The sequence below is a fragment of the Aplysia californica genome, unplaced genomic scaffold (assembly GCF_000002075.1).
Source record: "Aplysia californica isolate F4 #8 unplaced genomic scaffold, AplCal3.0 scaffold00214, whole genome shotgun sequence".
NCBI lineage: Eukaryota > Metazoa > Mollusca > Gastropoda > Aplysiida > Aplysiidae > Aplysia > Aplysia californica.
The window spans coordinates 877,800-890,309 of NW_004797484.1; the positions used below are offsets into that span (position 1 = coordinate 877,800).

Here is a 12,510-nt window from a genome sequence, read left to right on the forward strand (position 1 = left end):
CATCCCTTCTGTCTCTCTTTCTCTCACTAGTTCTTTCTCACCCCTCCACGAAATATTTTCTCTCGAAATAAAAGAGTGCCATCATGGTGAAGCCAGAAACTCTCCAAAATAATGAAAAATGCAAGAAACTGGCAATTTTCCAACCATTAGGCAATTTTTATCTACTTTTTAATCTTTAGCTCAGCACCTTTATTGTACTGGTATAAACAAATTTCTGTGTGTATTGTACTGAAAAATGTTGACGAACAGCAAAGAAAAATGTAAATTTGGCAGTTTCCAAGACCATACAAGCTACGATAGTCACTAGACTTTGAAGGCTTTCTCGTTAATTTTACCTCTACCATCAAATGACGCCCATCTCCTTCAATCCCAAATCTCGACATCTGTTCACGATAGGTCTATAATTTTTTCATCAAAAGCAGGAAAAATTATCTATCTTCGTGATGATAGACCTACCTATAACCCAATACACCCAGAATTGATGAACACCTGATTCTACGGCTTCGTGACACAAAGTAACTTGGAATTTATAAAAAGATGACGTTGCCAAATGCCCACACTGTTTCGTGCTTAAAAAATTTGCCATGTTAGTGAAAATGTACTGAAAAATACAAATAAATAATTATGTGATATGATAAGCTGAAAACAGCCTTGTTTCTGTGCCGTCTTACTTGCATATAGAAACAAAAATCAACAGGTGCCAGAGGCGAAGCGTCTATATAATCAAATAATCACTGCTTCCCTTCTAAATTTTGAAACATTGTTGCAGTCAAATTCACCCATAGACGTAAACCTCATAAATTAAATGTAAAAAGACGTTCATAATCATCAATGAACAATAGACTATGCCTAACCTTCAAAACCGTTTCATTGCCACAGAAATAGCCTGTTCGCCCCTATCCTGGTCCCGCGGAAAATTGCATTTTTGAAATAGAAAAAATGCAAGGATTAGGACAGAAAAAACAACAGTTCCCTGTTGTAGTTCAGGCACAGTTATGAGCATGACATTGTTAGATCAGTCCATTTACAATTCTACTGTGCACTAGAACGAGAAATGTCTCCCCCACCCTTTGGTAATGGCCTAAAGACATTTCTGTCAGTGGCACCACCCCGGGGGAGTCTCAGACTATGAATCCGCTGTGTAGTCGAATCCTCCAGTTGTGGTTGAGACCAAATAGTACTGAACGTAACCATGGTCTTGGTGACTCTGAAGTCTTTAGAGGATATTGTGACAAATTTGTGCCTCAACAACACAAGTAATACGGACATTTCCGAATCTGTATTGTATATCTCCTTCTAACTGTGCTCATCACCTAGATCTTTATTCCCTACAAGGGCTGGTTTGGAAACCACTGAGCAGACCACGTTCCATGAATTGACCCCATCCACCAAGTCGCAGTCCTTTCCAGGGCTGTTCCTGATATGTGGAGATAAGGAAGTATCAGCTTCATCCCAGACTGAGTCTGCACCAACACCGGTGTCGCCTGGAATCATACCCCAAACCATACTGACGTTTCACTAGGCAGATGTAAGTCAGCTGCTGAATTATTACCTTCGAGGTCACAGCAACACGATCTGTAGACCATATTCAGGCACCGTAGCCACTTTTCCTGGAGCCTGATCCCGAGACACAGCCCATTTGTGATGCCAGCATAAATGATGCTCCACAGGGGAAAAGAAAGGGGTTTTAGGAGTGGCAACAAATACACGAAAAGCTATCCGTGGATCGGGACAGGATCGGAATACATAATGGTTCAATGAAAATCCCAGCTAAGTTATTGAAACCAAACTTTGATTGCAAGAGCTGGACTCAGAAATGTAAAGGGCTCTCTAAAGTTGATAGACATTCTAATTTTGATTTAGTGTGGACCCTTTCATGGGATGGCTAGTGGACATCAGTGGAGGTATTCAGAGACTAAACAGATAGGGAATACCTTCAATAAACACTTTTAAAAGGTGGCCATAAGGTGCCAGTGTGTTAAAAGATGTTCCTGAATTGAACTGGGTTGGGTGAATGATTTGTAAGAAACTTAGAACCAATAATTATCAAAGCAACTCAGGTATCTACAAAATATACAATTCTGCCAAGACCACGGGAGGCGGCCTCTCAACAGACCCGGCCTGGATGAAGCATTCAAGCAGAATCATCTGTCGCTGTTCATGTCAAAGACAGATATTATGTGCGACCTTTGCATCAGTCGTGAAGTTGACAATGTGTTGGAGGATTTTTGGAATGATCACATTCTAGAAAAGGAGGCAGAGCGCAAAGAAAAGGAACGAGATAAATCTGAAGCCATCAAATCTCTAGCCAGTGATGAACCTAAAACGGCCGTACTTTCAATGGATCCTCGGCATCAGCCTTACATTACAAAACGAAACTCGCCGTTCATACCTTTACGTTATCAGATGCTGCAACACGTCAGACTACTTTTTTACGTGTGTCATGAAGCAGAAGGGGGACTTATGGCAAATGAGTTAGCTTCATGTCTATTGAATTTCCTGAAGGAAAAGCTGGACTTCCAGAAAACCATTATCGACAGCGACAACTGTGGTTACCAATACAGAAATGCCACACTAGAAAATGTTTCTCTCAGCCTGTTTTCAACAACACATGGAAGCACAATTGAACAAAAACATTATATCAAATGACAAACACAAATGGAAATTAACAGTGTGAACTCAACTATTAAGAGATCGCTTCGAAAAACACGCATCGAGGTCCCCCAAGACTACCTCCATTTCTTCATGATGGCAAGAGCAAAACAAGAAACTTATCAAAACAAATATTCGGATCACATATTCTTCAAGGAATATTCTAAGTGTGGAAGCTACGACAAGTCTATAAAACTAGGTAGAAAAACTGGTGATCCTGTTGCCAGGTGTTTGAAGTATATCCCAGACATGAACATCCAGTTCAAGATTCACCTCAAATATGAATGGGCTGCCGGTCCGAAGGCAGGACACAGAAACATAAAGTCCATCCTACCTCACCAGTCTACACAAAACGTTAAAGTACAATCACCTGCAGGTGCTTAAATCTGTTATTGCCAATATGCATCGTCACTTCATGACAATTTATACCATTAACATTAATGGTTGTTCATTACGATTCAACATCTCTTATGAAAACCATCTGTAGAGCAAACAGAGACCATATTGCAGAGATTTATTATTAATTTGTGCATTTTAGTAAAACTGGAAGTAACCAGATCTAATCTTGGCAAATGATAGTGAAACAAATTGCATTAATTGCAATCCGTTTTAGGATTCAAACATAAATTCTGCAGGTAACATACATTTATTTGACCCCAGTTGGCCGGGAATCGAACTCCAAACCAATTGGTTTCGAATAAACATCTTTATCACTTTGTAACCTTTAAAACAACAGACGCATACTGCAACCAAAATGAGCAGCGAGAAAACTCGCAACCCTCAAACTCTGTCCTGATGAAACCTCGCAACCCTCCCGCTGGCTGACTACGTGGTTTCATCACGACAAAAATGATGTAATGAAACCTCGCATCCCACAGCGTAACTACATAAACAGTAGAAAGTTATTTTTATGTACTAACCACGTTTCTAACATGTTTTTATCTATCTGTACCAACTTTGGTTAATATAGGTCATTTTATTCAAGAGTAAATCAGTCTTTTGTCTCTCCTGTAAAATTTTCCTTTCTGGGGTTACGGGGTTTCATCACTCCACCAGCGATTTCATCCAGTCTGAATTTCCGGTTATAGCTTTTAGAGTAGTACGCTCAGTAGACTAGAGCTGGGCCGAAACCATGATTTACGTAGGCCTATCAGCTCTGTATCGCACCATTTCGAATTAAAAATTCTGTTAAAATTAAAGCGTTGATGTTATTTTGCCTAAAATTGCAAGAAATTGCAAAAATTGCAAAAAATTGGGGATTTATTGCGGAACTTGACGAAAAACGCGGCCGCACTTGCGACAGCAAGACCGCGAATTCCTGGGGGGCCAGCCTATCGGGCCACTCCATAAGCAGTCACAAGCTTTGATTAAGTAAGCTTAAAGTGAGGCTGGAAGAGTCTACCAATAAAGTTGAAGGGAACATGTGCATAGCAGTCAAAACTGTTTCATTGCCGCACATACCCTGTTCACCCCTTTCGAGCCACAGTTATAAGCAGCCTCAGGCGCTGATTATGTAAGCTAACTATTACACTGGTCGAGTCTACCTTACAGATGGGAGGGGAACTAACTCCTAATAATATCTTGACTGCTGCGAGTGCTAGTTTTTTTCCCCCGAGTTTTTAACGTCCTATAATCAGATCGTGACCTCAATTATGACACCGGCTCCTGGCCGCGAAAAGCTAGACAAAATAACAGCCAAATTTGAAATAAAAATTAATTATTGGCATGCTCTACCAAAGTGTTTCGGCTGTCTGGTATAACATGCCATTGTAGTACTGACATCCCTGCTTCTTTCCTTGATATTCGTGTGTTCAAATCTAAAGTTAAATTTAAGGTTAGTTAGAATAAATATTTAATGAATTACTTTCCCGATTATTTTAGCGGTTGAATATGCATACAACATGAATTCAGGATTTGTTTTCATTCACAACTCAGAGTTGCCGCCTCCAGTGCCAGTAAGATTCTTGTGACTTAATGTGTGAGTGTGATATCTCCAGGCCCTATCTGGTCCCATCTCACTTTGATTACGCTGTCAAACAAGTCAGCCTTCGCCCCTGCAGGTGACTCATGTGATTTCTGGAGACGACGGGCTTGCTGAATGGTCTTCAGTGGGGATTCAGGAAAACTTGATCCACACTGGATCACCTGCTTTGCCAAGAGACTTATATAAGCGAGACCTTTCCCGAAGGAGGCCACATGATTGTCATCTTTTTCGACCTAGACAAAGCAGAGCTTTCAACTAAAACCTGAATGGAATTTTTAGAAACTTACATGCTCTTGGCCTATGCGGTCACCCCCTACCTTTACTGGCAATTTTCTAAAGGAACGTTCTTCCAGGTTCGTGTTAGATCCTCCCTTTCTCTGTCCCCGCAGAATTAAGCAAATTTAGATTGCCAAATTATGCACAAAAAATGCAAAATTATGCAAAAATTATGCAAGTTACCTTAACGCCATTCACGACATGTTTTGCACTTTTTCAACAAAAATTTTCATGTTTTATGTACAGACAAAGTGAAAACAGCACAAATCAGTGTCAGTAATTTGTTGTGTATTTGGAAAGAAAACAATACACATCAGTCAGAAAAATAAACAACCAAATATTATAATATCTGTAACTTTCAGCAGTAGATCTATAGAGGAAAAAAATGCCCCCCCCCCAAAAAAAAAAAACCCACCAAAAAAAAGACATCTGGACCTCTGATGCTGGCACATCACTAAAACAAGGGACACCTGTCAGACATGAAACATCAGCAGACATGAGAACAACTTTTGATGGATTGAAAAACTGAACATGATGCTCAAGGAACAAAATCCCTAAAGGCCCGGTTACACGCAACGATAAATTGTACAAAAACTGGACGATCTGGGGATCATAACATAAATCGTTAGGTGAAACCACAAAATTGTACAACATTAAGAAGATTGAACGATGGTTTGGAGACTCGGTCGAGAAATCAAGCGCTGCTTGATATGTTCCGTGCGATCACGTTTAGGTTTGAGGGAGACTCGCTGTGCACGTAGATTCACTTTGAAATTTGGCGCCACGCAGAATTAAACTCAGGACTCAAATTTGTTTTAAAGAATCACCGTAGGTAAAAACTGATTTCATATTCGGAATCAGCGTCTCAAAATAAGCAAAGTTGTTCTGGAGGAACCTGATTTGGTGCTTTATTATTTATAGTTTAGCAATTTTATTATTTAGTTGATCGTTAATTATTGTGAAGCTGTGCATCAAGGTCAGTCGGTGCGTTGCACATCTGCAGTCAAGACAAAGCTTCCGGTTCTACACACAACATGTGCGGTGGTGGTAGGCCTAGGCCTAGGCCTAGTGTGGCCACCCTTTTTTAAAGACACTGTTCTGCTATATCAAAATGTACAGGGGAAGGATTGGGGGGGGGGGGGGGGGCTTCTGTGATCTTGAGGTAGTGTTCGCCTTTCATTCATTAGGTCCAGAGCTCGAAACCTTCACATAGAGAGCAGAAAAAAATCGTTGTCGTCGCAAAGAGACATGGTGGCTTTATGACGAGGAATCTCCTCAATCGACAGAAAACTGGACGATAGATTGGAACGTGTAAATAGACAACACAGTTCGAAAAAATGGACAGTTCTCTCATACGACGAATCTGATACATGTACTATTCATCGTTGTGTGTAACCGGGGCTTAACCCATAACCAAGATCCTCTAACAAGGGAAATAACCAGCTTGTCACTTAAATGAGACTTATTACGGGGATTACCTCCCTTTAGTCACATGGCGACTTTGTTTTGTGAAAACGAAAGAAATATGTAAAGAAACGCGCGGAATTGAAAATTGTGCAAATGTTGCAGAATTTCGCGAAAAAACGCAGCCGCGCCACAATTGCATAATCGGACGGGGACAGTTTCATATAGGAGGAAGATCTTTTCTCCTCTCCTCTTCGAAATTGAAATAAATTCCATAATTCAGGCCCTCATAAATAACAATGGCCGCTTGTACGTTGAGACTTCATGATGTCCTGCAGAAAAAAAATCCTTCTACTTAGACGAAAAGACGACAGCAGACGCAGCTGTTTAAACTTGAAAAATGGGCAAATTAAAACGATTTTAAGTTTTCCTCGTCAAAGACAGCTATCTCCTACGCATTTCTTTTGATCCGGCAGACATATACTGCCACCGGATTTGACGTTCTACAGGGGAAGGGTCCTCGCCCAGGACCAGGCTCGTTTCCTCAGAATCACTTTGATTTTAAAAAAAGGCTTAAATCCTTCCTCATGTTTAAAACCTTCTTGTGAGGTGCTAAAAATCTTTAAACGCTCTAAATAGTTTATCCCATCCAGAAGGGGGCGGGGACACTAAACATCTCATCCACCTTTACTGTTCTATTCACCAATCTAAGCTTGACCTCAGCTATCAAGTCTATGGATCCACAAGACCTCACAAACTAAAACGGCTTTACCCTTTACAAAACCAAGAATCCCGCCTCGCCCTTCTCCAATGAAGAGACTCCAGGGCGAGGACAATATACCATCCCTAACACTTAGGCGATACAACTTTCATTACAAAGCACAATTAAACTGAGTTCAACACTAACACACGACTGCTTTTTTTGAAACACATCCAGACACAATAAACAAATTAGAAAAACAACGACAAAACGATTAAACCTTCCGGCCTTAGAGTCCTTAAGTACAGAGTGTCTAAAAAAGAGGATCCACTTAAAAGGAAATAACTCGGCCATCTCTGTATGAATTTCATCAAACGTTCGAACAAAATCAAATTCAACCATGAGGGCGTCAATCTTGTAAATCTGACGAAAATCAATCAAAGTGCTCGAGAAATGTCAAGTTAACAAAATGTAGAACAAAATTGGGTAAAACGCAATTTTTTTTTCTTATAAGCGTTCAGCTACAGGGGGCGGGATCATTCCGTTCTGGTTTCAGGACAAGGACGGTAAAACCACAACGATCACTTCAGATAGATATATAAACATGTTTGTAGAAGTCTGGGTAAAATGTGTTATGCTGTACAGGTCTGGTTCCAGTGGGATGGGGCCACAATCAACACAACAACAATGGCCTTGATATGGTTACAAGAAAGGTTTGGGAAACACCTTAATCATGAGCTGAAATTTTCAAAAATTAATGGTTACCACATTCCCCCCAACGTGAGCATCTTCAATTATTACCTTTGGGGGTTTTCACAGACAGAGTGTTGGGAAACAACCCACAAATAATTGAACTGTTGAAACTCAATTTGGAACAGGACGTCCAATAAAGAATCGACCCAGAAACATGCCACGGGGTTTTAAAAAAATTAAGTGGTGTATTGCAGCTTGTGTTGAAAGAAATGGTCTCATCCTGGAGATTTAAATAGCGAAACCTTCCGTGAGTTTTTTTAGGAATATCAGTTTTGTTTTTAATGTGTTCTTCTATGTACAAATAGTGACTATTTGAAACAGAACAATATGGTTGCTTTTGAAGAAATAGCAAAGTTTTGCATTTGAGTCAATTTTGGATACATTTTTTTACATTTCATATTTTTGGAACAAATGGACTGATTTTTCCGTCTTAGTAAATGAAACGTTCCTATGAAAAATGTTGCTTTTGCGAAGTTTAATTAAAATTAGTCCAAAGATAATCAAGTAATTTCCGTTTAGATAGGTTATCTTTTTTTAGACACCTGGTACCTCAAAAACATAGACTTTATCTAAAAAGACACAGAACTATTCCTTTTCCCCAACCTCCTCAGTGGCACCTCACCTAAGCAGAAATAAACTTAGACCTTACCACACACAGCAAATCATGCACAAACAAAAAAGAATGTTTGAAGCCGCATACAAAGTACTCAGTAAATTTTTTTTTTTTTTAAAGATGGAGAGCAAATCTTGATAGATGTCCCCAAATTGTACTCAGATGTAGGCGCCGCGGCCCTGCCCACAAACAATACCCACCATAGGAGGCTCAATCCTAAAGCTTCTATTTTTTTTTTTTGCGGGTGTCACTGGCATTGGGCTCCTTAGAAAATTCTCCCGAAACATCATTTATCATTCTGTCAGATCCTTTTTTCCCCTCTCTTTACTCACTAATTTCACACGTATAAATCAATATAAATAGTTAAATTACAGTTGAGAATTCATTCTTTGACTGAACTGAGCAAAAATCATCGTTTTCACATAGCTGCCTAGCCATATGGGCCTCCCAGGAAACGAGCATGTTGATCTCCCAACGAAGGAATCATTATCCCTTATGTTGGGATCAACATAACGTACTGTCTTTATTTTCATTTTTTTTATAATACTGGATTTAACCTTACCTTAAAGTAAAACCAAACCGCTCTGTAAACTGTTGTGAATGTTAACAACTTGTGTTTTGCGTAAAATAAATGGCCCTTCCCCTTTTAATAACGTGGAGAAGAATTGTTCTATCCGTATAATGTGAAACGTTTAAAATGTGTGTCAGTAAATCTGATACTCCACCAGGATGGGGCTTCTGAACGAAGTTTCTTGAACTTAAATGTAGTCCCAGAAGAAAGACCGAGATACTTGATAAAAATATCACACCACGAACGAGTCGAACTCGTGTCTTCTGCATGCGACAGCGAAGCCCATAACGACAGCACACAAGACGCTGGCAAGTAAAACTAAAAGCAGCCACAAGTTGGGAGCACAACAAAGCAACGTCTCGCTATAGCCAAGTACGCGCGAAAAGCAGGGAATTTTTCCATCCTTGTTGAAAATAAGTAAACAAGATTTGTCACGATGCAGTGGAACCTGGGGCTTGTATAGTTTTGAGCATACGGAGTTATTGGTATCATCTTGAATCTTGAAGCTATAAACGGTGCCTAAAGTGGGTCGTCCTTTCCTCCCCTTTTGCCTTCTAATAAAATGTGAGGAAAGGAAGGCGAATGGGAAGGGACATGAATCGACAGAGTGGATTCGCCTTCTTTCATTTCCCCTTTTTGTTCAGATCTAAAGATGGTAGCTGTGAAGTTGTTGTTCTTGTACTTGTTGAAATGAAGACATCAAAATTACTTTCCAGTACATCCAACTTCTTCTGCAACTTTTTTTTCATTCAGCAGTTACATAATTTCTCTTGCAGTAGTGCCTGTCTGTCTTGCCATAAAGGGTTGGGGGGTGGGAGGGTTCTACTGCGAGGATAAAAATTTCTTGGTCCATAATTTCTAATTCAGTTCTAGATTTAAATCGATCAAGGTACAAAGTAAAGTCAAAATGATGCAAGACAGCACACAACGGTACTCGAATGTACACAGTCGAACAAGCGAGGCGTTGACAACACACAACAGTAGGCCTACTACAAGGATATATACACAGTGGGAACATGCGAGGCGAATAAAGACGAATAAAATTTAAGAGAAGACCTTAGTTGGCGATCTCAAAGGGTTTTTTAGGCTTGGGGGAGAGACCCAAAATAGATGGAAGGCGAACCCACTGTAGCGCGCGCAACGCACTTCCTGTAGATTAAGAACACCATTCGCCAAAAAAGAGAAGTGAGGACGATAATATATGCAAAAACGTGGGGAATGAGAACCTACTGCGTTAGCACGTTTAGTCACTCCGATTACGAGCAAAACAAAGACTAACGAACTGGAAGTTCTTTGCGTAAATAGAATTGTACAAGTTGAGTTTGCTCAGGTGTATTCGATCTTCGGCATAGCTTTGTGGCAGATTTTCATACTTCCTAGCCAGAGGGTTGCATCGTATATCGCAATCTCGGAACCACCAGCCTGCGCCAGCCCGTGACGCGCATGTTTTTGGCTCACAGTTGCAGTGCTCCGCATCATGTGTTGAAAAGTCCGTCCCGTTAGCAAACGTGAAACAGTCCTGTAGTTTGGTTCCTTGATCTAAAGTTGGATTCCCTATCTTGAAAAGTGCACTGCGTCCGGCAGTGAGCTTATAGCTGGTACTTGAGTCCCCAACGTAAAATTCAAAATACGATCTGTAAAGCAAGCCAGTTGAGAAGTTTGCAGCATAGACCAGCCTGGAGTTTTCAGTGTGGGACAATAAATGTAGGTTTTTCAAACCTACCCAAAAGTTGTCGACGTCACTGAAAAATCCATTCTCATATTCCTCCCAGGTTTTGTTCGCATCAAAATCCCCCGTACTTTTAGCAATATATGTTCTTATCTTCTTCTTTTCAATGCCACAAACAATGCGAGCAGGATGATCTGAAAACTCAGGTTGAATTTGTACAAGGTGCTCTCCAATTTCAAAGCCCAGCTCGATCAGTTCAGAACAATTGTGGAGGTAGCGTTCACACCGAAGGCCTGCCCAACTGCCCTCACAGCTACATTGGTTGGAGGTTTTATTCCAGGCGCCCCCATTTTGACACTTGTTAATAAATGTTGTTGTTACTACTGGTGCTGTGCCGTTTAAATTATAATAAACACCAGACACCCCCGTGAAACTACTGCAGTCTTTGGATACATCATTGCAGTCACTATGGATGTAGCAGTCTCCTTCCACGTCATCACCCCACCCGCGACTAGGGGTCGTGGCATGCCCAACGCTGACGCCAATACAGGAACGGTCCGTTTGGCACCATCGAGCGCAATCGAGAAGTCCTTTAGCACCAAGGACGAGTTCTCTTAAGCCACAAGATTCTGCAAAACATTCCACTCTCGAGAACATAGTCATGACGGTATCTCCACATTTTACGGAGAGCACAGTGACTATGAGTCCCACCGCAGTATAATACAGTATACGGGTCATTAGGTAAATCAGCAGCATTATCGGTCGTGGCTGAAATGGAAAGTAGAATGCAAGTTGTTAATGGAAGAAACTCAACTGATTCTTCATGACTGCTTGACAGAGAATAAAAGTACAATCCAGGTATCAACTGGAAGCTATAATTATTATTCTGAACCATTATAATGTTGTTGTTGTTGTTGTTGTTGTTGTTGTTGTTGTTGTTGTTGTTGTTGTTGTTGTTCTTCTTCTTCTTCTTCTTCTTCTTCTTCTTCTTCTTCTTCTTCTTCTTCTTCTTCTTCTTCTTCTTCTTTTTCTTCTAGTCCTTCTCCTTCTCCTCATCCTTCTTCTTTTTCTTCTTCTTCTTCTTCTTCTTCTTCTTCTTCTTCTTCTTCTTCTTCTTCTTCTTCTTCTTCTTCTTCTTCTTCTTCTTCTTCTTCTTCTTCTTCTTCTTCTTCTTCTTCTTCTTCTTTTTCTTCTTCTTCTTCTTCTTCTTCTTCTTCTTCTTCTTCTTCTTCTTCTTCTTCTTCTTCTTCTTCTTCTTCTTCTTCTTCTTCTTCTTCTTCTTCTTATCATTATTATTATTATTATTATTATTATTGCTGTTGCTGTTGCTATTGTTGTTTTTGCTGTTGCTGCTACTCTTCTGCTGCTGCTGCTGTTGTTGCTGTTATTGTTGTTGTTATTGTTGTTATCTTTGTTTTTGTTATTGTTATTGTTGCTCTTGTTGCTGTCGTTGACAAAGATGTTTAAGATCACGTGTACAAAATACACATAGATGAGCACTGGATAACTGATTTCGTGCACTTCAATCAAGGTCTTCACTAGCTTGAGATATCAAAAACAATTATTTCTGTGTCTGTACAATTTTTGCATGTGTAACTCACTGAGTAGATACCGAATCAGGGGCTCGTCAATTTTGTGATAAATGGAGTTAATGGTATCATGCTGAACCATGTTTAAACCTTAAATAAATGTCGAGATATTTATGGTTGATGAATGTGAGGTCGCCTGGTGTCAAAGGTAAAATTATAGAGAAAAGGGCAGCTAACTTTTGATGACTTCACTTTCCTTGAAATCTGCAAAGTTGCATTCTTTGTGCATTTGACCAACATTTTGTAGTAAAAAGTTGCAAAGGAATGTGTTTCTATATATACCTATAAGGTGCTGAGGC

At 40.1% G+C, this 12,510-nt stretch overlaps 1 protein-coding gene across 1 annotated transcript in view; it reads right to left on the reverse strand.

The window, feature by feature from the left end:
- Positions 1-1,506, reverse strand: part of LOC101862037 (neuronal acetylcholine receptor subunit alpha-6-like) — a 29,450-nt gene extending 27,944 nt beyond the window's left edge. Inside the window, exon 1 of the mRNA XM_005099482.2 lies at positions 1,302-1,506. Coding sequence (XP_005099539.2) covers positions 1,302-1,506 — 205 coding nt within the window. The remainder of the gene's footprint in view (positions 1-1,301) is intronic.
- Positions 1,507-12,510: the final 11,004 nt, after the last annotated feature.